This window comes from Caenorhabditis elegans, chromosome IV, assembly GCF_000002985.6.
Source record: "Caenorhabditis elegans chromosome IV".
In the NCBI taxonomy this organism is placed as follows: domain Eukaryota; kingdom Metazoa; phylum Nematoda; class Chromadorea; order Rhabditida; family Rhabditidae; genus Caenorhabditis; species Caenorhabditis elegans.
In genome coordinates this window covers 6,360,578-6,388,337 of record NC_003282.8, presented here as the reverse complement: position 1 = coordinate 6,388,337, position 27,760 = coordinate 6,360,578, and the positions used below count along the sequence as shown (strand labels likewise).

The window sequence follows — 27,760 nt, the reverse complement described above, 5'->3', positions numbered from 1 at the left end:
ACTTCACTTTGACAGGTTTTACGTGTACTGTTTTCAGTTTTTTTCCAAAAAATTTCAAAATACGAATCAAATATTTATATGTTTTTCAGTTGAACAATTTTGATAAAGTAAAAGAAAATCAAAAGATGAGATGTTAAAGTAGATCAGCGGTGGCCATGCGAGAGAAGTTGACAAGAACGGAACATAAGCTATCTAGCAAAAAATGTGTCTTGTTCTTAATATTTTATTTTACTTATAATTATTAGATAAACTTTTCAAATAAGCTTTCAAATAAAGAAATAAGAAGTTTCAAAGAAAAGAAAAGAAACTCACCCGAAAACCTAATCTCCACTATAACCATTTTATGAAACAGAAATAAATTCACGGTTTTCCTTTTTTTTCAATTTTGTTTTTCAATGTTTTATTTTTTTCCGAAACCCAATGTTTTTCAGAGTTTTCCATGCCTGAGCTCTTCTCACAAATATATTTTTCATGATTTTCGTCTCCTCCGTCCGTCCGCCCCAAAATCTACTCGGTTTTCCGGTGATTATCCATTTTCTCTTCTTTTTTTCATTCGCCTCTTCCGTTGGCTTTTCTTCTAATCGTAGTCAAGAAGACAAGTCATTCTGTTTCCTTTTTTCTGCCTATTTTTCTAATATTCAAATCATTTATAGCATCACCATCAATGATCATAATTCGATTTTTGAGGAAGAAATCGGTAGGGACCCCTGAACTATTTTCAGGCATATACCAGTGTTTTAAATTTTTTGCTTAACCAATAAATTTCCAGTTTCAGACAAATAAGTTAATAAAAAAATTTTCCCGTTACTTGCTTTTGCACGCACTGTTACTGAACATTAGATATCTGTTTACATTTCTTATAGCTCGATTTTCAGGCGAAGAAATTCGTGATTGGGGTGTCAGACATGTAAATTTAGTTTCGAGTTGTTAGGTCTAAGAATATTGGTTCAAGTTTTCAGGCTTGAGAATCTCTGTGATCTGATGCACAGAAATTTAGACTTAGGTTTTCAGGCTCAGTGAACAATACAAAAATTCAGACTAAATTTTCCATAAGGTTGTCTTGAGGCTTACTTAGATACCTGCTCACCTGCCTTCCTGCCTGCCACCTTCATGTGTTCTTGTATCCGAAACTTTTTAAGGTTTATATTAACGTATATAATATATTTTACTCCATAAGACGTTTTTTTGATACTCAAGTAGGCACAAGGTAGACGCGATCCTGAATGAAAGGTTTCCTAAAGCTTGTGACTAGTAAAATTCTTACAAACATTTCAAAAAATTGGTCAAATATTTTTCAGACAAAAATTAAGTTTTATTCCCTGTTTCACAAAGTCTATGAAAACTATCGCACTATGATCCTCATTCACTTTTTCAAAGTAGTCATTTTTGATATCGTTCTTTGATATTTTGAGCATCTGCCACTAACAATTAGAAATTAGAAAAAGAGAGAGTAGAGATGGAGAGAAAAAGTGAATTGTGAAACGGGATATGGGTGTGAAAGTTTGTTAGGTTCACTAACTGCAACATTCGTCTGACTTTTTGTTTTTTTAGACTCCCATACCTTCTCTTTGTTTACTGAAAAATTATTCACTGGGAGTATTAAAAATATAGATGCAATTGGAAACAGTCATCGATTTTACTTTTTATTAGCTTTTTCAATTGTTTTCTTACGTTGTCAGAGTGATTGTTTGCACTTCTGCAAAATATGCCTATTTAATTTACTGTTTCTTGAGAAATGTATACAGTCATTATTTCTAGCGATACTCACAATTTTATTGCATTTCCTTGTCTAGCTTCTAGTTTTAATAAATTGATTGCATAAATATTGGATATACATAAAAAGTAAATAATACAAAATCTGACGACTTGACACAATAAGACTTCGTGAAACAGTTAAAATTTGATAAATTCTAAGGAACCCCTATGATAGATAAACAACATCATGTTTTATATGCGTTTTGATACACTCAAAATGCTAAAACTGCTGGGTGCCCTAATTTTTCAGGCCTAAATTTTGAAATCTGTGCAAACACGCCACACAGTTTCATCATATTGAGTGTATGTTCCTAGAAAACTTTCAATGAGTTTATTGATTCCGGAAAATGAGAATTGCCCAAGCAAAATCTACCCCGCAAACACAAAACAAATTATTTTAAAAATTCGGAAGACTAGGCGATAGGCAGGCAGGCTCGCCTAGCCCAAATTTTACTACATAAAGTACGCCTCCGCATTTCAAATGTGGAAATCGTAACAGTTAATAGCACTATTAACGTATTTTAAGAGATTACCGTTTCACAACCATTTGAAATGATTCTACAAAACTCGTTACATACTGCATTAGTGTTTAAAACAGTGAGAACTACAGTTAGAAACAATGTATCCACAAGTGACAGTCCACTTTCAAAATATTAACGTTTCACAACTATTATGAATAGTTTTTTAAAATAGTTTTTTAATCGGTACGTATTATAGTTATTTTGATCAACTAGTTCATTCTTGATTATTCTTTCCTCTTTTTTTAAATCCAATTTAACCGAAAAAAGCACAAAAAAAATGAGGAGAGCCAGTCAACTACTGCCAAAGCAAGCATTTTTAAAGTCTAAATTAAAATTTCAACAAATCAAGTAAACAAGAAAAATTGGGTTAGGCACGCAAAATTATCCACGGGACTATCAAACACCATGCTTCACCCAAATATGTAGAAATTAGGCGTTAGGCAGGTAGGCAATGGTGTTCTTTCCTAACATGAAGTTTAATTTGACTAATTGAAGTACACATAATCAACCTTCAAAAAACTTTTCAAAAAGTTCAAAAATTTTCAAAAACAATTAAAAACCCTCCAAAACGTGATTTCAGATGAACTTCAACTTGTACTTTTTCTAAACAATTCTTCAACTTTTCCGTAACGTGCCTTTTCTTTTTTCAGCTTATTTTGCTTATTCTTTTCTTCTCTCTTTATCCAATTCAACCGAAATAAGCACAAAAAATCGAGGAAAGCAAGTCATCTCCTCTCAGGCAAAAATTGAATATCGAGTTTCATTTTCTCTCTCTCTCTCTTTCTTTTTCTTTTTTTTCTAGTCTGAAGATGTCTTCAGAAGAGGTCGACTTTTCCAATTTTGTCTATCGTTTTCTCTTTCTTTTCCTGGCATCAAGGAGCCCGCGAGCCTTTAGAGAAGAGGGCTCTTTACACACAAAATTGGATAAAATTGAAAAAGAAGAGGAAAAGTGTGAAACTGGAAATGTAACACTTCTTCCTTCCCTCCAGTTCTTTTCTCTCCTTTTCTTTCCTTCACATTTTCTTTTGTCCCACGGCTTCTTGCTTCTCGAACCGATCTCGACGTCGTCTCGCGTCGTTTACGGGTAATTTGAGCCCACACGTCGTCACCCGTTTGGAGCTCTGCGCCAAGGAAACCATCAAAATTGGAGTGGGAAAGAACCTTATGTTTTTGCAAAACGACAAAAAGTTTAAAGTTGGCTGCTGTTTCTAAAAACGTTTTTTTTTGAAACAAGTGCACTTTTGCAGTTTTTTGTGACGTGCAAGCCTTCTAGACTTCACTTTTGGCTTGAGACCACTATTCAGCTATATAGGTTATGTATTCTGAGAAAAAAACATAGTTTTTTTTGTTGTTAGGTCAGAGTTACCGTAGTTGATGTATTGCAAATGTTTGCTTAAAACAAATTATTGATTTGAAAATCTTGATTTTGAAATTGAAAATTTTCCTGTGATTTTTAAGTGAAACCGTAAGTTATATATTTTTTGGCATAGCAAACTAAAATTTCCGTTTCACAGTCATTTGAAATGATTCTACAAATTTCAACATATACTACATATGGCTCCATACTTTAAAATTCGTAATTTCTAAAAATATTTCTGAATTATCTTGAACTCGAAAACTTAGTCATCAGCCCTTTGTGTCTCCAATTTCTTTCCAGAATGTAACATTTCTGAAACCCCGGTTTTCCAATGTACCCGCATATCTCACGTCGACCGACCTACCTATGCGCCTGTATTTTTATGATATGTTATTATCCCAAAACACATACAGACTTACCCTTTTTTATTTCGATTAATTTATTTCAAACTTCAAACGAAAGCTCGATTATTTAATTTTCAAGCAACTGCTGTTGTAGACCACTTGAAATATAAGTTTTCAAAAAAATCAAACTTTCAAATTCTTCAATATATTTCCAATTCCCATAAATGATTTCTTTTCTTTTCATTAATTCGCTTCAACTTTCAAAATTATTTTCATAACTCCTGCTTTACAGCGTACCCAGCAAAATAGAAAAAATTTTCCTGAAAACGACGTCATCAGGAAAAGTGTTCAGAATCCGTCGTCGTTGTCTTCTTCAGAATGGCTTCGGTGGCGGCGTGGCTGCCGTTCGCGAGAGCCGCCGCTATCGGATGGGTTCCCATTTCGAGACAGCCCATGCCACAGGCCCCAGTTGCAATACAGGTTAGGTTTGGTGGGAATAATTTTCTAAATTTAAATATAAAGTAGTCCAAATTTGATCTGAAAAAATTGCGCCAAATATTTATTTCCCGATGTTTTTTTACACTGTGATATTTCTAAAAATTTTTGTGTGACGCCACACATCTTCATTTTTAATGAGAGACACTTAGGCAGCATTCTGTGTTTCTATTCGGTCATTTATAGACACTATAAAACAGTGGAAATTTCCACGTTCTCACAATTAGGAATTCTTGTTCGCGGAAAAGGTTCAAACATCAAAAAATACGGAATTCTTTCATAAATTCTTGTTCACACACGTGTTAGGTGGTCGATGTCTTTTGAAAATTTGGAAATTTGATACGAGTGTCATATGCAATGAGAGATTAGATCCTCTTTTTAGTTCCAGGATCCGTAGTGAGAGGGAAACTAAATATACATTTTGAACTTTGGATATGCAAAATTTTTACTGTTTCATTTATTTGGCAGATTCCTCTTTTTCATGAACTAATTTTTTGTGTTGCCTGTAGATCTCTATATGTTCACAAGCTCTCAATGTGATATTTCAGGCCAAAGACCTCGCGGTTGATCATGTCTCTGACGAAAAACTAGCAATCAACATATCAGGACGAAGGTTCGAAACGTGGAAGAACACGTTGGAAAAGTTCCCAGAGACTCTATTGGGGTCAAATGAAAAAGAGTTCTTTTATGATGAAGACACTGGGGAATACTTTTTCGATAGGGATCCGGACATATTCCGACACATTCTCACATTTTATAGAACGGGAAAATTGCATGTGAGTTGTTTGTTTTTGTTGTTTGAGCCAGTTTGAGACAAAAAATTGCAAGCATTAAAAATTAATGTTTTTTGAAACAGTTTTTTTAAAAATAAACTCTCTTCAACTTTCTAAACTTCCGCTGAAAATGTTCTTAAAATGTAGAATCATGCTTTGACATTTTTTCTATAAAAAATCAAATTTTAACCCATTCACATAGGCGCTAATGTCCCCGTCTACCAACAAAGCAGCATAGACCTGTCTCGAGCCTACAGACAAACCGCAGGCGGGCAGCAGGCAGGCGTTAAAATTAAAAATATCTGCCTACAAACTTACGCATTTGTTTTGCAATTTTTTTTTGGAAATATACAGAATTCAATTGATTGTAAAATAGATGCAATTTTTATTCAGAAAAATATTAAATCTTTTGAGCAATGCTTTTTGAGAATTTGGAGCATCGCCGGAGAATATTTTAAATTAATTATGCCTAATGGTGCTTAAATGGCCTAATAATGTAGTAAATCCTTTATAAATTCAATTTTTTTTAAAATTTTATTCAAAAGTGACGATTCCTCATTTTTTATTTATTTTAATAATGCGTTAATAAGTTTTACTCAAACACTGTATGAGTATGAACTTGTAAGACTGCTAGATATTTCTCAAAGGAAACGGAGTAATATTTTTCGAAAATAAATTTTAATTTCAAAATAAATTTTATTTTGTATTATAATTTTCAATATTATTTTTTAATAAAAAAAATCTTTGAAAAATTTAAGATTTTCGTTTGAGTATGTGGTGACTTGTTGAAATCTATTAAAATGCGCCACTTTCCATTTTTCCCAGAAATCCATATTTTCAGTATCCCCGTCATGAATGTCTTGTTGCATACGACGAAGAGCTCAGTTTCTTTGGAATAATGCCTGATTTGATATCAGATTGTTGCTATGAAGACTATAAAGATAAAAAACGAGAAAATCAAGAAAGATTACAAGAAGAACGTGTAGAAAATGCGGATATATCAACATTAAAATTGTCTCTTAAAGAGAAAATGTGGGCGGCATTCGAGAATCCGCACACAACATCAATAGCACTTGTATTTTATTATGTCATTGGATTTTTTATTGCTGTATCAGTGATGTGTAATATAGTGGAAACAATACCTTGTGGGTATGAGGATAATGTGTCTGTGACGTGTGGAGAAGCCTATGAAGAGCAATTCTTTGTTATCGATACAGCGTGTGTTATCATTTTTACGATTGAGTACTTTTTACGGTTGATTTCTGCGCCGGACCGAATCAAATTTATGAGGTACGTTTCTTTTAATATCAATATGTAAACTTCTCACACTAATAAGTTAAATATTCACTGATTTTATCAAACTCATTTGAAACAGCAATAAAATTTTGAATTTTCTAATTATCCAATTTTGACGCTTTTTGATTACCTATCGGCTTTAGAGACAATTTAATCAACCAATTATTTAATACAAAAATAAATTAGCAAAACGCAATTAGGAATAATAATCAAATAAAAACGAATTACCCAATGCTATGGGAAAGTTCGCGAAATTCAAGATTTGAGCTAAAATAATCGTAATTCTTTTCAAAATCTTGTGCCGCCAAAAAAAAATTGGAAAATTTTTTGAGAAGTCTCATTACAAAATTCAACCATTTCAGTATGACCCTCTAGCCCGTCTTTAATGCATTTTTATGATTTCAAAAGTTTTGTTCAAAATTATCAGTTCAAAAATATAGAGATGTTTCTCATAACAATCATGAAACTGTAAAATAATTAAGGACACATTTGTCAAAATTGGATAACATGTTATTTATTCGTCCTTATTTTTTTAACCATTTAAATGGTTTTCTTTTTTCAGGTCAATAATGAGTGTAATCGATGTGATTGCCATAATGCCTTACTACGTTAGTTTGGTACTAACTGACAATAAGGATGTATCCGGCTTGTTTGTCACTTTAAGAGTTTTCGTAAGTTTTTTCTTTTGTTAATCCTTAAATTGAATATCCAAATATTTTTTCGAACATTCTGATAAAAATCATTAATTCTTTGATCAAATCCTTCTAAAATTTACAGCGTGTCTTCCGAATATTCAAATTCTCACGACATTCCCAAGGTCTTCGAATTCTGGGTTACACTCTTAAATCGTGTGCAAGTGAACTTGGATTCCTTGTATTTTCACTGGCAATGGCAATTATCATATTTGCCACTATTATGTATTATGCGGAGAAAAAGGTCGACGCGACGAGATTTACCTCGATTCCGTCAGCTTTCTGGTATACAATTGTGACTGTGAGTTTTTCTTTGTAAAATTAAGAAACGGGGTTGAAATTTTGATTTTTACGTTAAATACTCTCCATAAAACCTTCAACGTTTTGCAAATACCTTATCCCAAATGCACTAGGAAAATGTAAATTTTAAAGTTAATATTTGCATTGGAAAAATTAAAAATTAAAATATTTTTTTTTTAATTATACAAATCACTGAAGACTAAAGGTGAAACCTATTCATACAACACAGTCATTGTTTTTCATAATAAAAAATTAATTTTTCTTTCAGCTAACAACTCTTGGATACGGAGACATGGTTCCATCAACAATAATGGGTAAAATAGTTGGAGGAGTATGCTCACTGTCTGGAGTGTTGGTTATTGCTCTTCCAGTTCCAGTTATTGTCAGCAATTTCTCTCGAATTTATCATCAAAATCAGAGAGCTGACAAGAGAAAAGCACAGAAGGTATGGTTTTTCGTTCAGTTGTAAAACCTTTTTAAACACTTAGTGATTTTTTTGCAAATTTGTTGGATTAAATTTAATCAATTTTCAGAAAGCCCGTCTTGCTAGAATTCGGATCGTTAAAAACGCGTCTGGACTAGCATTATTCAATAAGAAGAGAGCTCATGAAGCTCGGATGCTAGCATTTGAACAGGGTAAGTTGGTTTTTTTTTTCATTAGAACATTTCGTATTGCCGGCTTAAGTTAGTTATTATTGAGTTGTCACAAAAATATTTAACTTTGGAAATATAGAAAAGTATTCCATTTTGTTTTTCGGTCTCTTGGCATTTCTGTTGGCTCAAAAAAAGCAAATATAAAACATTAAAATTAAAAATTAATAAAAACAGTTCGTGATTCCGCTTGCTCAAGAGGGCACAAATTTTGAATCCGGTATAAAAAACAGATTCTGTGGTTTTTTTTTATTCCGTTTTTTTATATTTAATGTTTTAGGTTTTCGGTTACTTAATTTATTAGCAATGTGAAACATTAAAAAAAAATTATGTGTACAAAATTCTAGATTATAATTGAGATAACTCTAAAAAGTGCATTTTTGCAGGTCATCTCTCTTTCGATGCTCTCCGAGACGAAGATATCTTCGAAATCCAACATCATCATCTTCTTCAGTGTCTAGAAAAAGCGACGGAACGTGAATTTGTTGAATCAGAAGTGATGTTTGAAGGTGGAAGAAATACTCCTCCGCCCAGTGAAACAGCTTCATTGAAAGGAAAAACAAAGCGTAAAAGGCGATTGTGAGTTTTTGATTTTCAATCCTTTGAAGATTTATTAGTCTCTGGATTTCAGGGTAAAAAAATAAGAAAAAATTTTATACTATTCATCAATAAAATAAATTATCATCAAAAAAATTCACTGATGCTTTCTTTTCGTTAATGCATTTAAAATGGAAAATAATCATGAATGAAAATGAAAACTGTAGAAAATATTGTTGCGTTTTAAAATCCAAAATTCAAAAATATGCCTCTGCAACCCTGGCTAAGATGTCTGCTTGAATTCCCACCAAACATAGAACAAGGATATTAGGCAGCGTTGAAATACCATGTTTTCAAAAATTGTAGTTTCAATTATTTCTTGAATTTTTTTGAGTTTCTTCTTTGTCAGCAATATTTTGAGTATTTTAAATTAGAACCCCATTCGAAAAGTGAGTGTACCACGAAATGGTCTCGTTGGTGCAACTTTAGAGGGAATTCAAATAGCAAAATTGACAAAAGTGGAAAAACCTTAAATTCTTGATGTTGGATTTACTTCTTATTTTTGTCATTTTTCCTTGGTGATATTTTTGATTTTTGGATCACAATTTTGAGTTAAAACAACAAATCTCCTGAAATTTATTTTTTTTAGATGCTGTGTTTCAAAAGAAAATGAAGAAATGGAAGAGTTGGATCGAGAGACTCGTGTAACATTCAATCAGAATATGGATCAGGTATAAACTAACACCAGTTATTTGTTGAAAATTATATTATTAATTTCAGATTTGTGAATTACCAAAACCTGATGAAATGGAACTCAATCATCGAAATAATGACAAAATTTGCGTATCGCAACTGTAATCTACTTCTTTATTTTATTTTTTTAAAATGATTTCTAAAAATCATTTTCTATAGAAAATTTCTCTCATTGCTCTACCGGTTCCGTCTTTCTAGAAGCTAGTTGTTCTTTTACAAAAGTTTTCTGAAATCATCCCTCCCAACTATTCGGTTTCCCCAATCTCTCATCAACGATGCAATTTTGTTTTTTTCTGTAATTTTTACTTTTTCAAGTTAGAAACAAATATATTTCCATTGAACCCGTTTCCCGAAAAACTTCATATCGCTCTTTTTCTTTTTCAGTTCGAGGTGACTTTTCTCTAAATTTTCCCCGCTACTAGGAGCCTCTCCGATGATCTGCCCATTGGTGGCAGATGTCTTTCATTTTTTTTTTGATTTTTCAGATGGAAATATAAAATTGAAGTAAAATTAACTTTTTATGTGCAGTTTTTTTTTTTTCAATTTTCCAGGTCTGTCGATAAAGTTTTATTTATTTTCTAATTTTAGAAAACCACAAAGGGAATTACTTTTTTTTAACTTAGTGAGCTGGTTCATTTGTATCAGCTCATTGCTGAAAAAATGTAACTGTACAACATTCCGCTTCATTCCAATTGCATTTTAAACTACAAAAAACTTTATAAACAGATACATAAAATAATGCAATTATCAACAGTTTATCGTCGGGTTCCGTCCTCAAAGAAGATTCCTCCATCGATAGCACAATACTTTGGACAGATTCCCTTCTCTCCAACACTTCCTGCTTGTCCGGCTTGTCCAGCTGGTCCTGGATTTCCATCAGATCCTGGTTGTCCTGGTTGTCCAGATGGCCCCTTTGGTCCTGGTTGACCTGGTTGACCATTTTGTCCTGGAGTTCCTGGTTGTCCAGGTGGTCCTTGTGGTCCAGCCTCTCCTGGTGCACCTGGTTCTCCTGGAACAAGTGGCTCAGATGGAGCATCTTGACCTGGGTTCCCATCTTGCCCTGGTGCTCCTGGTTGTCCATTGACTCCTGGTGGTCCCTTTGGTCCTGGTTGACCTGGTTGTCCATCTTGTCCTGGACCTCCTGGCTGTCCATCAAGTCCAGCATCTCCAGCTGGTCCTGGTGGTCCTTGAACTCCTGGTGGTCCTTGTGGACACGGTTTGCATGGTGGTGGGGTAATTGGGTCACATGGAGCTTGTGGTGGACGTCCTGGATTTCCAGGAAGTCCAGCTACTCCAGGCTTTCCTGGACGACCTGGCTTTCCTGGGGTACCGACGGGTCCAGCTGGACCTGGAAGACAGCATCCAGAGCAGGATCCTCCAGCGGCCCCAGCAGATCCAGCGGCACCAGAATCTCCGTAAGAAGCTTGACGGGCGGTACGGTTGGAACGGATCGAGGAGACCTCGTTGAGAATGTCTTTAGCAGAACCCTTACAGTACCGGATCTCGTGATGAATACCCTTCTTCACGTGCGAGACGTAGTTGTAGACCATCGGAAGTGTGATACATACCTACAAAAAAGTTCATAAATGGGTTTTTGGACACAGTTTAATTTTTAATTCACTTCCAAATTATCAAAGAAATCATAATATTAGTCTTGTTTCTACGTTTTTACTCACCGAAAGTACTGCAACAACACTGAATGTAACAGCAGCATAGGCCACAAAGCGATACGCTTTAACACGAGTCTCCACCTCCATTTCTGAAGCCGACAAATTGTGGCTTTGCCCGTTTCTCTTATATATTGTTCAGTTTTTCAACGGTTTTCTCAACATCCGATACGGCTATGCTAGTTTTGAGATTCTAACCGATGCGCTGTGAACGAAAAACATCACAAAAAATGGAAGGATAAGAGGTTTTTCCAATTTTTCAAAAGACAATCTTATCAGTTTACATATAATTTGTGATCTTTTCCGTTTCTTTACATCAACAATTGTGGTTTAGCATGTAAATTCCGAGTGAATGCAATCATTAATTCCTTTTTTATATTAATTTTTTATTTGGCCATGGCGCCACCAAATTTGGTTTTTTCCAGAGATGCAAGTCCGCAATGTGTCGTCAAGTCTGATGCATGAAGTTCACAAGGTAAACGCGCTCCACTGCACTGTGCCTTTATCTTTCAAATTTATTTTCCTCGCAGAAAAATTCCAACAGTTTGAATTTTAATCGTTTTTTTTGCGGTTTTTTGTCTTATTTTTCAAATAATTGTCAGTTTTCTATTTTTTAAATTCAATATTGACTACAACGACCCTCTTATTATAACGAATTTTATGCATTTTCCAGTATGTCGGAACAAACAACACAACCGACAACAGAAGACCAACAGTCGGCAGAAATAGCAGTAAAAGAAGAGGAAATTGCAGTGAAAACTCAATCCGCACCTGCAGGTTCGGTTTACTCGTAAATTAATCTTTTAAACTGAAAATTTCAGATGCTCCAGACATTCATCAATCGACAATTAAGGAAGCAGACGAATCAATGCCAACAAAAATTTCTTCTGGAGAACCACCAAGAAGCCAATATATAAGATTGCGTGGGCTTCCATTCAATGCTACCGAGAAAGATATTCACGAATTTTTCGCTGGGCTCACGATTGAACGAGTCAAATTCGTATGCACAACTGGACGCCCGAATGGTGAAGCATACGTGGAGTTCAAGAATACCGAAGAAGCTGGTAAAGCTATGGAAAACGATAGAAAAGAAATAAGTAACCGATATATTGAAGGTAGGCGTGATTCTAACTAGAAAAAAACATTATTAAAGCTATTTAATTTCAGTTTTTACCGTCGAAGCGGACGAAGCTGAGTTCGAATTTCGTCCAGATCCAGATTCCAATGGAGAAGTTAATCACGTTATTCGATTGCGTGGTGTTCCATGGTCTTGCAAAGAAGATGATGTTCGTAAATTTTTCGAAGGTGAGTATAATAAGTATGTAGAAATAATCCAAATAGTCTGCCGGTGAAATGTAATGTACAATGCCTAGATTCCCCTTCCCCTCTTGAATTTTTGGACGTTAACTTATGGGTTTCCTTATTCTATCCAGGGCTAGAACCACCACCGGCGGAAATTGTAATCGGCGGGACGGGTGGGCCGAGATCGAGACCATCCGGGGAGGCGTTCGTTCGATTTACGACGCAAGACGCGGCCGAGAAGGCGATGGATTACAATAACAGGCACATGGGATCGAGGTGGGTATTGATGATGATGATGACTTATGGTAACTGCTGATTACGGGTTCATTTTGGTGAATTTTTAATTTTTAAAAAGTAATTTGTCTTTTTTCAGATACGTTGAAGTATTCATGTCAAGTATGGTCGAATTTAATCGAGCAAAAGGTGGAGGATCGGGAGGTGAGATTACAGTAGTTCACTTTAAAGGCGCATACTTGCTTTTAGGCGGGTCTTGCCACGATTTCCAGTATTTTAATTAATACTGGACCTAAACTGTCAAAATGTATATTTCATGTGAAAACTGAAGTCCTTGAAATCTCGCATTCTAATTAGACTTTTAAAGTGCACAGAAGAAGACATGATGTACCAAAAAAGGTGTAATTCATCGCAATTTCACAAAATCTTCTTAAAGGCGCACCGGTTTATTCTGATGGGCCTCGGTGCGCAATACGGTAGATTTTCGCATTTCTGTTTTTTTTTTTTTTCTTTCATTTCTCAATGAAATTATTCAGTTTTTCGCCAATCTTGCCCTTCCTTTTTCTCATTTTTCTGATAAAAAATAGAAAACGAGACAAAATTCGCAAGAAAAGAAGTGATTTAATTCAAAAATGCAAGAAACAGCAGCAAAAATTAAATAAAAACTACCATATACTCATTTTCGCGCCAAGACCCATCTGAATGAGCCTTTATTAAAACATGTCGAAATATTTGAAAAGCAAATCTGCGCACATTTCTGTTACGGTGCACATCAAATTTCAACATTTTAAAAATTGTCTCTTGAAATGCTCATTTAGTTTACTATTTATTGATATAACAAATCTTGATAATAAATATTTTCAATTTTTATTTTACAGAATACTCGGCATCTTACGAAAGAACTGGAATTCGCCCACTGATGTCCGTGGATTCAGGATATGACCACGGAAGACGAGGTGGTGGTGGAAGATACGGCGACAGCAGCTATGATCGTGGTTATGATGACTACAATCGTGGAAGTTATGGCGGACGTCGGGATTATGGATACAATGGTGGACACGATCAAGGAGGTCGCAGTGATTATGGAAGAGGAGGCGATGATCCGCTGAGGGTATGAGTATTTTTCTGCGATTGTAAAATAAATTATTTTATTTTTCAGGTGTATATGCGTGGTCTTCCTTATGATGCTGATGATCATGCTATCGCTGCTTTTTTTTCTCCACTTCGATGCCATTCAGTCAAAATAGGAATCAACGAAACTGGTCGTCCATCTGGAGATGCTATTGCGGAATTTGACAATTACAACGATCTTCAAGTCGCTCTCTCGCGTAACAATCAAAGAATGGGAAGACGGTAATTTGAAATTTATAATCAGAACATGGAATAATTATTGTTATTTGTAGATATGTCGAACTGTTTGATAATCGTGGAGCGCCTGGTCCAATGCGTCGTCTTCTTTGGAAAGAAACAAGTGGCACGAATGCATCAGCTGCTCCAGCGCCTGATCCGATTCTTAACGGAGGAAGACGTGGCGGAGGGCCACCACAACGAGACTCTGGCTACAGGGCAGGTCCTCAAGCTATGCCACCATCATACAGAGAATCAAGGGATCCATATGGCCCACGGGAACCACGAGGATACGATATAGAACCCAAATATGAACCACGAGGCATCCCACCACGCAGTGCTCCAATTCGTGCACCACCAGCTGCGCATGGCCGGGCTCCTGATACGTGGGGAAGTTATGGAGCAGCATCTACTGGTCCGAGTTATGATCAGAGCAGTGCTGCCGGAGGTTATGCTGCAAGCTGGGATGCTTATTATGCTTCACAAGCACAGTCTGCGTATTCTGCAGAACCTGCATCCACATATCCCACAGCTGCTCATTCTGCATATGGATCAGGCGAATCATATTCGTATGGAGCATCTGCTGGAGGAGCTTACGATCGTCAAAGAGAACCTAGAGACTCACAGCCAACATGGGCTCAGCAACAACAACCGTCTCATCACAGTGCTTATGGAGGATGGGGAGCTGGAGCTGGAGATCATCGAAGTGGATATTAATTATCTTCTTTTTTTTCTTTTCACTTCTGACTTCCTTTTTTCTGTTCCTGCCAAAATCCCAGTTCTTTCGATTTTCCAGACAAATGAGCATTGTTCCTTATAATCTAGTGTATCACTTTACTTTTTTCTCTGTTCTCCGAGGTCTCGGTTATTTATTATCTTGTTCTCATGATTTTCCAACGCGAACGTCTTATTTTACCTCTGTTCTGTTCAACTATCAAAATATCATGCTTTGATCTTCCTACACAATTTTTATTAATTAATAGATTTCTGAATTTGAGACTTTCATTGTTTTTTTTTTCTGTATCCTTTTTGATATTTAATGGCTGTTCGCCCCGCGTTTTAATATGTTACAATTTGGAAATTCTTATTTCTTTTTAATTAGGAAATGAGACATGGATAATTATTTCACTTCTTGGTTGTTTCATAGAATGTTGGAATGTTCAATTATATACTTGAGTGTACACTTTATTTTGTAAAATGACGATTCTCTATCACAGTCTATGCAGATGCGGCGAAAAGTCGAGACATCATGGCTGGAAGAGCTGAAAAAGCGTGTAAAATATCAAGAAACAAGTCGTCTTCAAATGGTCGAGATTCGAGAAACTTTGCTCGATAACGAAAAAGAATTGCGAAGTTTAGATTCAACATTGAAAAAGACGACGAGTTTTATGAAAAAAGTGAAGCTTCTCAGTGCGGCCACTGTTCCACAATTAATTGAAGAATTATCGAAATTGAATTTAAGCAAATTTGTTGAGGAAATGGCGTCGGTGGGTTCTTGATTTCGAATTCCATTGAAAATCGGATAATTTTTCAGGGAATTATAGAGACAAAATTGAAGTTATCCGATATTCCGAAAGTAACAGAGCTCTGCCTTGCAATTTCTGCGAAATATTCAAACTTCAGTGAACAGATGGCTGGGGAATTCAAAAAAGTTCTTCCTGTTAAAAAGAGTGACAAAATTGCAAATGTTGCAAAATTGAGAGTGGATATTATGTTAGATTGCATTAATAAGACAGTTTTCATCTGAGAATAAATAAAATATTTCCAGCTTCCTCGCTGAACTTTGCCTGTGTGGAGTTTTCAATGAAAAGGAAGGACTTCAAGTTCTCGGTGCTGTATTAAGTTATTTGATTCAAACAGATAAGACTGATTTTGTCAATGTTGGATTATTGGCTACAGTATCTAGAACTGTTGGATGGCAAATTGCAAATATTGTGCCAATTCCAATGGATGATGCTGAAACGGTCGAGATTCAAGACGGTTGTTATCTTTTTAATCAGGAGCGTATATTCATTATCAATGTTTTCAGAAGAACTCCCTGAGTCATCAGCTCTCTCAGTTGAACAGAAAAAGTCGATTCGTGAGCTCTTCAAATCATACTACGATTCACTTTATTCGAAAACCGAGAAAACGTGTTCGGCAAGAAATAAGGCGATGAAGAGAGTTAAACGACAGGAAAGAAGCCGTGGAGACGCTGGTGATGAGGAAAAGACAACTTTGAATGATCTTCAGTCTGAATTGGATTCTCTGCGGAAAATGGTACAAAAATTAATTACCCAATAGGAAAATTTGAGAAAACCCCTCATTTTAGGCTATAGAGATATCGTCTGCAATCGGTGTGGAAATGAAACCGCTAAAAGAGGAAGCTAGTGACGATGAAGAGGATGAAGCTGCCAACTTGGAGGTTTTTTGATTCGACCAAAAACTTGAACTTATTCTATATTTCAGATGGGACGCAAACTTGCAGAAGGAGCAATCAAGCTGTGGAGTGATGAAGAGACGAAGGCATTCTACGAGGATCTTATCGATCTTCGACAGATGGTTCCCAAGGATCTTTATAAAGAATCTGAACAGAGAACTCTCAGCAAAGCGAAGATGGCTGAAAGGATTGAAGATGTCGATATGGAAAATATCAATGAATCCGGAGCAATGGATGCGAAGAGATCATCATTACAACGTGGAGAGTCTGAAAAGGAGACGACACCAGAAGATTCTCAACTTCAAGCTCTTCTCAAAGAAGCTGTGGATGCATCCGAAGAACGAGGAGTCAGCAAATGGCAAAGTTTTGTACTTGATTTGGATCATCTTGTCAGCAAGTACTCAACTGACCAAGCAGCTATTTATTTTGTTTCGAATCTGAATAATAAGGGTTGTCGCAAGAGGCTTGTGAAGCTTATGATCGATCCACCTCCGTCTCGGATCGATGTTGTTCCATTTTATGCCCGACTTGTCGCTACTCTCGAGAATGTGATGCCTGATTTGACAACTGAAATCGTAACTCAACTACTCGAGAAATTCCGCGGATTTTTGCAACAGAAACCATCGTCAGCTACTGCTATAATCAAAGTGGAATCAAAGATGGTTTGCGTGATGATGATAGCTGAACTGATGAAGTTTGGAGTAATTTCTCGTGCTGAAGGACTCAGTTGTTTGAGACAACTTGTGTATGATTTACGTGGACATTCTGTAGAAATGACAGCGACATTCATGGAATCTAGTGGTCTTTATCTGTATAGACATACTGAATCACATGCAAAAATGAAGAGATTATTGGAAGTTGTGAAGGCGAAACGAGAACGAATGAAAGATCAAAGACAAGCGGTATGTTTAGATGAACTACATCATAATATTAATTCAATTTCGATATTTCAGATGCTCATAGACAATGCGTATTTCACCTGCCTTCCACCAGAAGATTCAAAAGAAGAACGTCTTCGTTTGAAGCTAGACGAAGAGGATACTCCAATGAAACGATTTATTCGTCACATAATTCTGGATATCAATGAATCAACCGTTGATGTTTTCTTAAAATGTCTTCGGAGGCTTGAATGGTATGATCCAGAAGTTGCTGATTATGCAATTCGTTATCTCTCCTCCACGTGGCTTCTTCCCATTGAAAATCTTCAACACGTGGCATCTGCGATTGCTGGTCTCTGTAATTTGGTACATCTTCAATGGATTGGAATGGCTGTAATTGATTCAACAATTGAAACTATTCGGTATGAACGATTTTCGATAGAGATGTGCGGCACATTTACACAGAAATATATATATAACTTTTTTTGTACTTTCTGAAAAAAATTGCTCTCAATGAAAAGTTTCGAGGCATTGCCCATTGATTCAAATCAGGGGTGTGCGGCAAATTTGCCGAATTTGCCGAACTTGCCGAGCTCGACAAATTTTGAGATTTGCCGCACACCCCTGATTCAAATATTAATACTGCATCGTACGGTTGTGTTAGTTTTTGAGCAACTTCCCAAAACTTTCAATTGAAAGTAACATTATTCTTAGAAACTATACATGTTTATCTTTATTTCTATTAAAATTTCCGAAAAAAATATTTCGGCACGACAATGAGAGAATATCGTTTTGTAAATGTGCCGCGCATCTCTCGTTTCCAGTTCAAGCAGCAAGCATAAGAGTTATTTCCAGAATATCCTTGGAAAATCCTGGAGTCTACAATCAATGGGCTCATTCTGCCGCCGTTTATCTTGCAGAGCTCTACAGTTTTGAGCTGTGTGATGAAGATCTAGTCTTGAAGATTCTCTATCAACTGATTTCATATCCAGAACCAGAAAATTCGTGGCGAGACCTGCACCGAATTCGAATGATTTGTGCTATGCTGGAAATTCTACGCGAGTTCTTCATGAAAGGCTCGGGAAAAATCAAAATGCGATATTTCCTATCATATTTCCATCGTTACTATTACATCAAAAAAGATGCCTGGGATCAAGAAGTTGCCGAACAACAACCGAATTCGGGAGGAGAAACGGGAGAAAATCAAAATCCTCTCGATGTTCAGACAAGGTATATTCAAAATTATGTTATGGAGCTTTAAACTATAGAAAAGCAATTTATTTGTTTATCTAATTTGAATTTCGCGCCAAAATGAGTTTTGTGTGATACTCGGCCGTGTACTCCTCTCGGACAATTAATTAATTTTTTCTCAGGTTATAGGCGTTTTTCGCATTTTTCCTTTAATTTCTTCGGATTTTTGTTTCAAAACAGGTAGATATACACGACTGTAATTACATTTTACGTTTGAAAGCATAAAAAACTACGGAGCATCGCTAAAAATCAGAAAAAAATTAATTAATTTGCTGAAAGGTTTATGCCTCAGTATCATTAAAAAATTCATTTTTGCGCGAAATTCAAATTGGGTGAATGATTTTTAAATTTTCGAAGCTCCATAATTAAATTGTAAGTTTTAAATTCGACTTCACCACTTATAAAATTGTAAAGAAATGCTTTAATTCTGTGATCTAATTTTCTTATTTCAGTTTCCCGTATGAAGTCGAACTTGCGTATACTGAATTGTGCCGTCAATTCCGCCAAAAGAAGTCCAATTCGCTTCGATGGCCGAAAAATTTGAAAGAAGCTCAAGATATAGTCACAAAAATTGAGAAGAAATTCAAGGGAGAGGTAGACAAACTAGTGAAAATACCTTTAAAACCTTTTAAAAATTGATTTTTTTTTTCAGTTGAAAGAGTTTGCCGGAGAACACAAAGACATTGAAGGTGATGGTTTGAATGAACTGAATGTTATTGAAGAAGATGATGAAGAAGACGAAGATGAGAATCGGTATTGATTTATTCACTATAAAAATACATGGAATATCACAGAAAATCACGAAATTTGGTTAAAATTTGAAAATTAGTTTATTTTTTGTGTCGAGTCGATTTTTGAGGAATCAATCTGATGTGTGAATGAGAAGACTGAAAGAATGACGGATGTGATGAGATTTCTGAAAAAATAAAATTTTATAAATTTGAGTATTGGAGAGCATTTTTAGTGCGAAAAATAAACTTTTCATTTGAAATGGTAGTTTTTAAAAGTACCAGATTAGTTTTAAAGTAGAATATTTAAATTTAAATTTCAGAGACTCTGAACTGGATGAAGATGATTCTGAAGAAGATCGACAGAAAATTGAGAATTTCTCGAATGCCGTGACAAAAGAAGAAGATGACGAGTTCCAGAGAGAACTCGATCGAATGATGGGAGAAGGATTCAGACAATCAGCGGTATAGTTTTATTCAATTTATTTATTTTAAGAAATTCCAAATTTTCAGTTTTTGAAAATTTATCACTAAAAATCATTTTCATTTAAAAATTAATATTTCAAGAAAGCTTCGAATCCCGTTTAGACATTCAAAAAAAAAAGAATTTTACAGGTTCCACAGCTCTTTTTGTGAACCATGAAATTTCTTGATCTGTAAAACCAGTAAAATAAAGTATATTTTAACTTTCTCGAATGGATTCGAAGATTTCTTAAAATATTTATAGCGATATATTTTCAAAATCTGAAAATTGGAAATTTCTTGAAATTTCAATGCCCACCCCTGATGAGCTTTTCCTATTGACAGTCTAATATTCACATAGTTTCAGATGCCTGTAGCTGCTGCTCAATACGATGTCACTCTACCAGCTGCTGTAAAAGATCGGTTCAATAGAAGTATCAAGTTTGGTAAGTTTTTTTTCATGCAAAATTTGAAAATTTCCCTCCTGACCTATTTGCTTAGACAGTTCAATGTTTTCTCCTGAAACAGTTCCCTTCTCTTCACAATTCCCTCACCTCATTTTTCACTTCTCGTCAATGGATCTCTCTCACTCAGTCACTTTCTACACGCACCTTCTCGAATATCATTGGCACACTTATAGGTGTGGTCCCTCATTTCCCACGAAGAACATCTCGAATTTCTTCTTTTTCTTCACACCTGCATCTAGCATCCCATGGATACTATATATATTGTTATAGGTTTCGAGAATTTTTGATGCAATATCAATAATAATACATCAATAAGAGTCATTCTCGATATCGTATGTCACTAATTTTGGAACCCCAGTTTCAGTTTCACACACAAAAAGCTTTAGTGTAGAGAGCTTTTTTGCTACAACAGAATTGTGCCACGACACTAAGATGAATTTGATTAACGCGAGACGGAGCACATATACGGGGGAGAACAGAGAGACGACTTGATTGATTTTGGTGGTTGTGCTGTGCGTTCGGAACGTGTATGAAGACTGTGTGTATGAGGGAAAGGCGGCAAAACAAAAACAAAAACAATTGAATTTGTGTCCCCTACCACCAGCATCAGCGATGTCGTTGGAAAGGTGACCCCCAGTGTTTTTAATCCATTTTTCATCATGGAGAGCATTTTTGCTTTTTGTGATTTTGGCGGAGGCAAAAATGAATGATTTGGAAGTGATGTATCTTGTTCTTATTTTGGAGATTTAGATAGATTTCGGATAGTTATGCGGTTCCTTGCTTTCACAGTACACTTCAGAATTTGAAATTTCACAGTGTTCATTTTCTACGTCAGCTGTTTGGAAACTTGGAAGTTTGGAAACTGTAGCGACCCCTATCACTGGCAATGAGATCGTTACGAGACCCACTCGAAACATGTGCCTTTAAGCGGTCGTGCCAACTCTACGTGATAACACAAAAATAGCAGCTCTACAACAGTGCTTCTGAAACTCCTGGAACAAAGACTCAAACTCAAAGTTCCCCTTTTCAAAAGTTTATTTCTTTTCCGCACTCATTTGTCATTTTCTTCGGCCACATCGCCATCATGTTCGTCTCGAATTTCAATCATGTTGTGCTCATTCTTCCGCCGCCGCCGCCGCCCCACCTTGACACATTGTTTTTGCGGTCGTTTCACCACTACACGCACAAAAATGTGTCCTCATCTTCAATTCGAGACAGGAAACATCAGGTGTGTAGTAACACTTGTTTCACTTAGAGCACACACGCGAAGCGAAGCAAAGTGAAAATGCATAAAAGTGCGTTTTAGTGGGGCTGTTAACTCTCGTTTAAGCACGTTCTAGATGGGATCGAAAGTTGTTCTAGAGTTTGACTTATCTTTAAGTTCAACGAATTCTATGTCTGTAAACATTTACGATATTCAGTTTAAGTGTCTCTATAGGTTGTTTTGCGTTTTAGGCACTAGGCACAACCAGCTCATTGATCCTTGACTCTTACACATTCGTCTAGCTTTGCTGACAAACAGCTTCAAGCATAGTGGTGTTCGGTTGGTTTCAGGTCCCCAGTGAACTGACTAGCACACCTCCACGTTTTACTCACAAACGTTTTCCTTCAAAAAAATTGTGAGTACGGGGGGTGCAGCAAAAAATGAGAAAGGAGACACAATAGACCGACCGACCCGGACAACAAGAGGCAAGAAGTTGACTCTTCTATTTCTCTTGCTTCTCGACACTGAAGCTGACCCTGGGGCTGACAACGAAATAGAAGAAGTAGAGAAGACGTTTATTGAATTTCGTTCGCGACTCTTTCTTCTTCTTCTTCTTTGGGTTGTCAAGAAGAAAAGTCGCAAAAAAAAAACGAAAGAAATGCCCCCTTTTTCGGTCTCTATCTGTTGAAAAAGTGTTGTCAACTGTCTCGTGTGTCCTCCAGAATCCGAGTAACTGCACAAGAGGGCAAGCGTGTTGAGATATGCAGATTCGAATTTCCCGCTTCGCACAGATACATAAAGAAGGGGACATACACTCACAAATTGGGTTTTTGAGTGATGATTTTGTATGTTAGTGGAAGAAGAAAAAGAAGAAGACGGAAGGATATGGAAAAAGGTTGCATTTTGAATGAGCACATTTATAGAGTATGACAGATGTAGGTTCAAAGATTCAATAAGAGAAGAGGTTCCAAGAAAACTGTGCTTGAATATCGTATATTGAAAGATAACATTGGAATTTGTGATCTAAAATGTTTAAAAATGCCATTTTTTTCAGCTGAAACTGTAAAAGACGAGCCAGCGGCTTCAAGCTCTAAGCAAGATAACGACGATGATGAGGATGTCTATGAGAAATCTCCCACAATCGCAGCTTCTGGACGTCAAAAGCAAACTCGTGTCACGCTGATGGTCCGCGGAAAAACGAACAAACCATCGTTAAAGACTGTCAACATCGACGATGATCAGCTTCAGGAACGTTGGAAAGAAGAAAAAGCTCGCGAAGAGCAGGAACGTGCCGATATGAAACGATTGACTCTTGGACAACATCGTAGAATTGAGATGGAAGAGGAGAAAGCCTTGTTGGCATCGTTGAACAGTTCTCGAAAGGGAAATGCTAAGAGAGGGTAACACAATTTTTAATTTTTTTCTCTATTAATCTATATATATATTTTCAGTCAATTCCGTCCACAATTCCCGAAACCTCACCTCGAAGGAGAATGGTGAACATCTTTGCTTGTTGATGGATGGATCATCGAAAGCGTGTAAGTTTTGGAGTTTTGGCATTGGTCTTGAAAAGCGGCGGTGGCATTTTAAGACTACGTTTTTTGAAATTTGGAATGAAATTGAGTTGGATGACGGTGGAGATCCTGAAATTAGATATTTTGATTTTTGAAATTATGTTTTTCTAAAGTAGAAAAATGCTATTTTTGAGATAAAATTGTCCGAAGCCAATTGCATTTGATAAATTAGATTTAGACCTTATAAGACAACTTCCTCATTCACCTTGTTAGACTCTTGATAGTGACTATCACTGTACCACGTTAGAAAGTTTGATTTCTAAAGCGTTATTCTAATTCTTTAAATAGATTAACTTCTAAATGTGTTTCTCTTCTAAAAGAATCTTCTTTTTTTAAACTTTTTCTCTTATTTTCATTTAGATTCTTCAAGCTCCTTGTATAACGTGCTTCAAGATGAATGTTACCTCTTTTCATCCCTTTTTTTCGGAATATGCAAAAATGTAATAAATTGAGTGCAACATACTTCTCCCCCTCCCCCTCTTCTCAAAATTTAAGTAGAAAAGAAAAACTCTTACTACTGGTCCCCCGGTCGTGTCTCTCTGAATTCATATTCCGTTTTTGTCCCAAAGTCCCCTGAGGCAAAGTCCGAAGGAGCCCACCGAAGAAATAGAGAGTTTTAAAAAAGACTCTAAAGAAATAAGAACGAGTGGAGTAAAGAAAAAGTTGCTCTCTTAATGGGTTTTGAGTGCGATTTTGGAAAGCATAGCACGAAGAAAGGTTCCCATTGGGGCACCTAATTAAAGTAATGCTTGTGTGGGCTCACGGGCTCACTCAGATTTATGACTGATACTTTTTGGCGCCGAGTTAGTTTAAGTGGTGTTTGAAATGGCACACTCTCAGAAAGTGTCCATTAAGACTCTACTGGAACTTTTTAGACACCAAGAGAAAGATTTTTCAAAAATTATTAGATTTATGGGTGAGGGTTTGAAGAATGTTTAGTGAGTCAAAGGTCAAAAGTTATAGGTTGAAATTTAGAATTTTTGGGTTAGAATTCTTTCAAAATTTTCCAAAATCATACGGTAATTGAACTAAAAACATAATTCGAATATTATTAAGATGCAAAGTTGCAACTTTTGTTTCAAAATTACGTTGGCCCGGTCTCGAAGCGACCGATTTTCGTAAATCCAAGGAATATGCGTCTTTAAGGAGTACTGTAGCTGCTAGCTTCTCATTGTTGTAGAATTTGCATATATTTATCCTGGTTTTTTCTCAGGTTTCTTCAATTTTTGATTTATTTTCAAATTAAATTATCCGGAACAACGAGACTTTTGCAACTACAGTACTCCTCAAAACATTACATCTGGGTATCACTACACCTAGAGAACATTCGATTTTCATCTAAATGAACTCATTCAAAGTAGTATCAATGATTATTTTATGAATTCGCCTTTTCAAATCAAACAATTTTCTCAGAAATTTCGTACTCACACACGTTGGAATGTTTTGTGCTCTTCTGTCCCACCCCTTCTGTGTATGATGTGTGTGGCCGAATGACCCCGGTTAGATTCGATGATGTGCAAAATGAGATTTACGCATTTAGGAGGAGGACGGGAGGGTATCTTCTCATCTTTTTCTCTATCATCGGGTCTCTCTGGTTTGACTATATGGTTCAATTTTGGGAATAACCATGAAATTCAAGCAATTCTAAAACTGGGGGATGGAAATGCAAGAAATTGTAAACGCCCAATTTTCAGTGTGCCGAAATGAAGCCCATCAGAAATCATTTCTAAATGGCAAAGACATATTTCAGAGAAACATCAAGTTTATTTTGAATATTTGAATAAAATTGAACTGAAATGTTTTGCAAAATGACCCATAAACCCAGAGGCTTCATTTTGACACGCGGAAAACTGGATGCTTTAAATTTCTTACATTTTCATCACTAATATAACTTCAGTATTTAAGAATACTTTTGCATAACTCGAATTCAATTATCCCTAGCCAAAAATGATGGAACTCCGTGTTCACTTCTTCTCATCACCTCTCCGTCTCTCAGGATCCCCCAAGTTCCGTTCCCACAGCTGTGTCAGTGTATGTGTGGGAAACGCTTGTTTCTTTTTTTGCAATATGATGGAACAAGAAACGAGAAGAGTATCTCCTCTCCTCTATTGCTGTGCACCAACCCAATGGGTGACTGATATGAGAGACAAGTTGTGTTTGGTCTGTCGATCTCATTGACAAGGGTCTATCGTGTTGTTTTGCCCGGCGTTTGCCAAACCACAACCCAATATCTAGTGTCTGATGGACTATCAAAATTGTTCTAAACTCACAAGGATTCTGGAAACTGAAAAAGCATATGGATGCAGTGATAAGAATTCAGATTGATGATGTAGTTGACTATAACTGGAAGATGAAGAGAAACGACAGTAGGAATATGAGAATCACGGGCAATTGGAATGGGTTCGAGTGTTGATTGCATAGATCACGAGCACACACGCATACACGTTGCATTGCTCGTCGTTCTTGAACATATCCTGCAAACAAAACATTTAGAATAACTTTCCAAAAGCACTCTCTCTACCTAGCTGCACATTTCTTGACATTGTTCGAACGTTTTGACAGCTCATGTGTTGAAAATTGACACGTCGATCGCATCCGGCTCCCATCCAATAGTCGCCGCCTCCTGAAACATTTTAAAATAAATTTATTTTTAATTCTAATAGTTTTTAATTTCAGATTCTACTAGTCTCTTCAACCCTGCCTCTGCACACGTCGACATCGTTGTCAAGAAGAAGAAGGAAGATGAAGAATAAAAATTTCTCGAAATTCTAATTTTTATGCTAATACTTGTCTTTTCTTCTTGGTATTTCTTGTGTTGTGTTTTACTACTCGGTTTCCTTTTTTCTTATGTCTTCCCCCGTCAAAAATGTGCCAATATTTACATCTAATAAGGCGTTTTTTTTCTACATCCAGAAAATTATGAAAACAAAAAAAAAGACTCACCAACGTGCATTGTGATTGTGACACACACGTCTTGATCTCGATCGCATTTTATGGGCTCCATTGAGCATTGTGGGCGTGACAAGCGTGTTGAGACACGAAAATTGTCTAATTGTGTTGTAGATGATGTGTACATACAAGTCAGGCATGTTAGGCTCGAAGTTGGCTGGAATATTTCAGTTTTAGAAAAACTGGAATCAAATTTGGAACCCCAATACCTGGATCATAGTTAGAAGGAGAATGAGCATCGTAAAAAGGCGACATTTTTTTGAAAGTTCGAGGAATTTTTGAATTTCGCGCCGTCGTCCTGGTGGTCTTCGGCCGCCCGACCGCATCCAGGGCGGCTAAGCAATGTTGCTTAGATGTCGTCGGAATCGCGGATTCCAATGACAAATGAGATATGAATCAACGTTTTCTGAAAATATTTAAAAGCTGGAAATATGGGATAAGAATAACTGTGAAGAAAACCGAAATAGAGAGAGAAAGAGAAAAAATACGAGAGAAAGGCGGTTTTCGTTTTCTCCCGGAGCAAAAATGGGCGGAGCCAGTGTTTTCTTCAAAATGAAATTGTGTGAGCAGGGGGCCTAAAAGGGCGTGGCTTATAGAAAAGGCTGGGAAAACGAAAAGTATGATGTAGTAGGGGTATAGTTGGAGAAAGAGCTTAATTTTTGGATATTAGTAGATCTCGATTTTAAGACGGAATCACTAAGCTCATCGGGCTCAACTCCAACTTTTGCAAAGTTTCTGAAAAATAAGTTATATCACTTGAAACTGTTGTATCTCGGTAACTGAGCCAGATATTAAAAAATTGTCATCTAAAAAAATTAATTTGAGAAAATGTTTAATATTTAATTAGTTGACACCATTTTCCTATCTTTGACCACCGTCTAGACAGCTCTCTGAAAAAAATATATTTTAGTCTCTAGGTAACATAGAATAGGATTAGGAACAAGTAAACTGATCCAGTTTTAAGTTAAAAAAGAATGTTTATGTATTTAAAGGCAATCAAAATTTTACATAACTTTCTTCAGTTCACATTATATAAGTTTAGTTCTTGAAAGAAAACTAATATTCTGGATTGAAGTTCAAGAACCTTATATTCAAGAAATGTTTTCTGATTTCATATTTTTGAAACGTTTCACTGTCATTAATCTTTTAAATTTTTAATTTCATTTTGTACAAATATTAATTAACTGGAAAACTGAACATTTCTCATGAGTTCCAAATGATCATCATATTCCAATTTCACGATACCACGTTGATTCAACAGTACCAATACTCTAATGTTCTGCTAATTTATTTACTCTAATGTTCTCCTAATTTATTTATTCTAATGTTCTGCTAATTTATTTACTCTAATGTTCTGCTAATTTATTTACTCTAATGTTCTGCTAATTTATTTACTCTAATGTTCTGCTAATTTATTTACTCTAATGTTCTGCTAATTTATTTACTCTAATGTACTGCTAATTTATTTACTCTCTAATGTACTGCTAATTTATTTACTCTAATGTTCTCCTAATTTATTTACTCTAATGTTCTGCTAATTTATTTACTCTAATGTTCTGCTAATTTATTTACTCTAATGTTCTGCTAATTTATTTACTCTAATGTTCTGCTAATTTATTTACTCTAATGTTCTGCCAATATATTTACTCTAATGTACTGCTAATTTATTTACTCTAATGTTCTCCTAATTTATTTACTCTAATGTTCTCCTAATTTATTCACTCTAATGTTCTGCTAATTTATTTACTCTAATGTTCTGCCAATATATTTACTCTAATGTACTGCTAATTTATTTACTCTAATG

General features: G+C 35.9%; 6 protein-coding genes and 16 non-coding genes across 24 annotated transcripts; 10 read left to right on the top strand and 12 right to left on the bottom strand.

The window, feature by feature from the left end:
* Nucleotides 1–286: 286 nt before the first annotated feature.
* 21ur-9559 lies at nt 287–307 on the bottom strand. The gene has a single exon (NR_055610.1).
* A 505-nt stretch (nt 308–812) lies between these two features.
* 21ur-8806 lies at nt 813–833 on the top strand. Its single transcript, NR_055609.1, has one exon.
* Nucleotides 834–1,363: 530 nt separating this feature from the next.
* 21ur-12358 lies at nt 1,364–1,384 on the top strand. Its single transcript, NR_055608.1, has one exon.
* A 177-nt stretch (nt 1,385–1,561) lies between these two features.
* Nucleotides 1,562–1,582, bottom strand: 21ur-13878. Its single transcript, NR_055607.1, has one exon.
* Nucleotides 1,583–2,333: 751 nt separating this feature from the next.
* 21ur-13220 lies at nt 2,334–2,354 on the top strand. The gene has a single exon (NR_055606.1).
* Nucleotides 2,355–2,456: 102 nt separating this feature from the next.
* 21ur-7339 lies at nt 2,457–2,477 on the top strand. Its single transcript, NR_055605.1, has one exon.
* A 697-nt stretch (nt 2,478–3,174) lies between these two features.
* On the bottom strand, nt 3,175–3,379 carry Y73B6BL.272. Its single transcript, NR_055604.1, has one exon. It is a non-coding gene; the product is annotated as an Unclassified non-coding RNA Y73B6BL.272 (non-coding RNA).
* Nucleotides 3,380–3,825: 446 nt separating this feature from the next.
* 21ur-3666 lies at nt 3,826–3,846 on the top strand. Its single transcript, NR_055603.1, has one exon.
* A 233-nt stretch (nt 3,847–4,079) lies between these two features.
* Nucleotides 4,080–4,100, bottom strand: 21ur-6999. The gene has a single exon (NR_055602.1).
* A 167-nt stretch (nt 4,101–4,267) lies between these two features.
* On the top strand, nt 4,268–10,053 carry shl-1 (BTB domain-containing protein). The gene is made up of 10 exons (NM_068574.5): nt 4,268–4,457; nt 5,021–5,248; nt 6,087–6,535; nt 7,104–7,212; nt 7,319–7,534; nt 7,802–7,978; nt 8,067–8,169; nt 8,571–8,763; nt 9,371–9,452; nt 9,502–10,053. The coding sequence occupies exons 1-10, from the start codon at nt 4,356–4,358 to the stop codon at nt 9,577–9,579; spliced, it is 1,737 nt and encodes a 578-aa protein (NP_500975.2). The 5' UTR covers nt 4,268–4,355; the 3' UTR covers nt 9,580–10,053.
* Nucleotides 6,553–6,573, bottom strand: 21ur-298. The gene has a single exon (NR_055601.1).
* On the bottom strand, nt 6,944–6,964 carry 21ur-13601. Its single transcript, NR_055600.1, has one exon.
* 21ur-10813 lies at nt 8,435–8,455 on the bottom strand. The gene has a single exon (NR_055599.1).
* Nucleotides 10,054–10,169: 116 nt separating the features above from the next.
* bli-6 (Nematode cuticle collagen N-terminal domain-containing protein) lies at nt 10,170–11,273 on the bottom strand. The gene is made up of 2 exons (NM_171361.8): nt 11,151–11,273; nt 10,170–11,042 (listed from the first exon to the last, which is right to left on the bottom strand). The coding sequence occupies exons 1-2, from the start codon at nt 11,229–11,231 to the stop codon at nt 10,230–10,232; spliced, it is 894 nt and encodes a 297-aa protein (NP_741423.1). The 5' UTR covers nt 11,232–11,273; the 3' UTR covers nt 10,170–10,229.
* A 541-nt stretch (nt 11,274–11,814) lies between these two features.
* On the top strand, nt 11,815–15,204 carry hrpf-2 (RRM domain-containing protein; the record flags this gene model as incomplete). Of its 2 annotated transcripts, NM_171360.5 has the most annotated exons (8): nt 11,815–11,918; nt 11,963–12,256; nt 12,309–12,446; nt 12,575–12,719; nt 12,817–12,881; nt 13,556–13,788; nt 13,837–14,030; nt 14,081–15,204. In NM_171360.5, 8 exons carry the CDS (start codon nt 11,816–11,818, stop codon nt 14,739–14,741), a joined length of 1,833 nt encoding a protein of 610 aa, NP_741422.1. The 2 variants fall into 2 exon arrangements, with proteins under 2 accessions (NP_741422.1, NP_001368405.1); NM_001380274.1 differs by lacking the exons at nt 11,815–11,918; nt 11,963–12,256; nt 12,309–12,446; nt 12,575–12,719; nt 12,817–12,881 and having other exon boundaries at nt 13,597–13,788; nt 14,081–14,741.
* A 44-nt stretch (nt 15,205–15,248) lies between these two features.
* smg-3 (MIF4G domain-containing protein) lies at nt 15,249–25,943 on the top strand (the record flags this gene model as incomplete). 2 transcript variants are annotated; one of them, NM_068573.10, is made up of 16 exons in its annotated part: nt 15,251–15,511; nt 15,559–15,737; nt 15,793–16,004; nt 16,054–16,283; nt 16,336–16,428; nt 16,473–17,345; nt 17,397–17,743; nt 18,177–18,551; nt 19,025–19,166; nt 19,225–19,325; nt 19,624–19,765; nt 20,130–20,208; nt 22,488–22,833; nt 22,885–22,971; nt 25,684–25,913; nt 25,935–25,943. In NM_068573.10, the coding sequence occupies 14 exons, from the start codon at nt 15,251–15,253 to the stop codon at nt 22,931–22,933; spliced, it is 3,429 nt and encodes a 1,142-aa protein (NP_500974.2). In that variant the 3' UTR covers nt 22,934–22,971; nt 25,684–25,913; nt 25,935–25,943. The 2 variants fall into 2 exon arrangements, with proteins under 2 accessions (NP_001368064.1, NP_500974.2); NM_001380273.1 differs by lacking the exon at nt 25,935–25,943 and having other exon boundaries at nt 15,249–15,511; nt 20,124–20,208; nt 25,684–25,907.
* Nucleotides 19,320–26,370, bottom strand: nssp-40 (Protein quiver). Its single transcript, NM_001129356.2, has 7 exons — nt 26,166–26,370; nt 25,951–26,113; nt 25,529–25,630; nt 25,278–25,481; nt 22,916–23,076; nt 20,082–20,172; nt 19,320–19,488 (listed from the first exon to the last, which is right to left on the bottom strand). The coding sequence occupies exons 1-4, from the start codon at nt 26,280–26,282 to the stop codon at nt 25,345–25,347; spliced, it is 519 nt and encodes a 172-aa protein (NP_001122828.1). The 5' UTR covers nt 26,283–26,370; the 3' UTR covers nt 19,320–19,488; nt 20,082–20,172; nt 22,916–23,076; nt 25,278–25,344.
* Nucleotides 19,435–22,993, bottom strand: Y73B6BL.270 (uncharacterized protein; the record flags this gene model as incomplete). Its single annotated transcript, NM_001392317.1, has 2 exons — nt 19,435–19,488; nt 22,916–22,993. 2 exons carry the CDS (start codon nt 22,991–22,993, stop codon nt 19,435–19,437), a joined length of 132 nt encoding a protein of 43 aa, NP_001380082.1.
* Y73B6BL.276 lies at nt 21,740–21,888 on the bottom strand. Its single transcript, NR_055598.1, has one exon. It is a non-coding gene; the product is annotated as an Unclassified non-coding RNA Y73B6BL.276 (non-coding RNA).
* On the bottom strand, nt 23,433–23,614 carry Y73B6BL.281. Its single transcript, NR_055597.1, has one exon. It is a non-coding gene; the product is annotated as an Unclassified non-coding RNA Y73B6BL.281 (non-coding RNA).
* On the top strand, nt 23,512–23,624 carry Y73B6BL.279. The gene has a single exon (NR_055596.1). It is a non-coding gene; the product is annotated as an Unclassified non-coding RNA Y73B6BL.279 (non-coding RNA).
* Y73B6BL.286 lies at nt 25,130–25,189 on the top strand. The gene has a single exon (NR_055595.1). It is a non-coding gene; the product is annotated as an Unclassified non-coding RNA Y73B6BL.286 (non-coding RNA).
* Nucleotides 26,371–27,760: the final 1,390 nt, after the last annotated feature.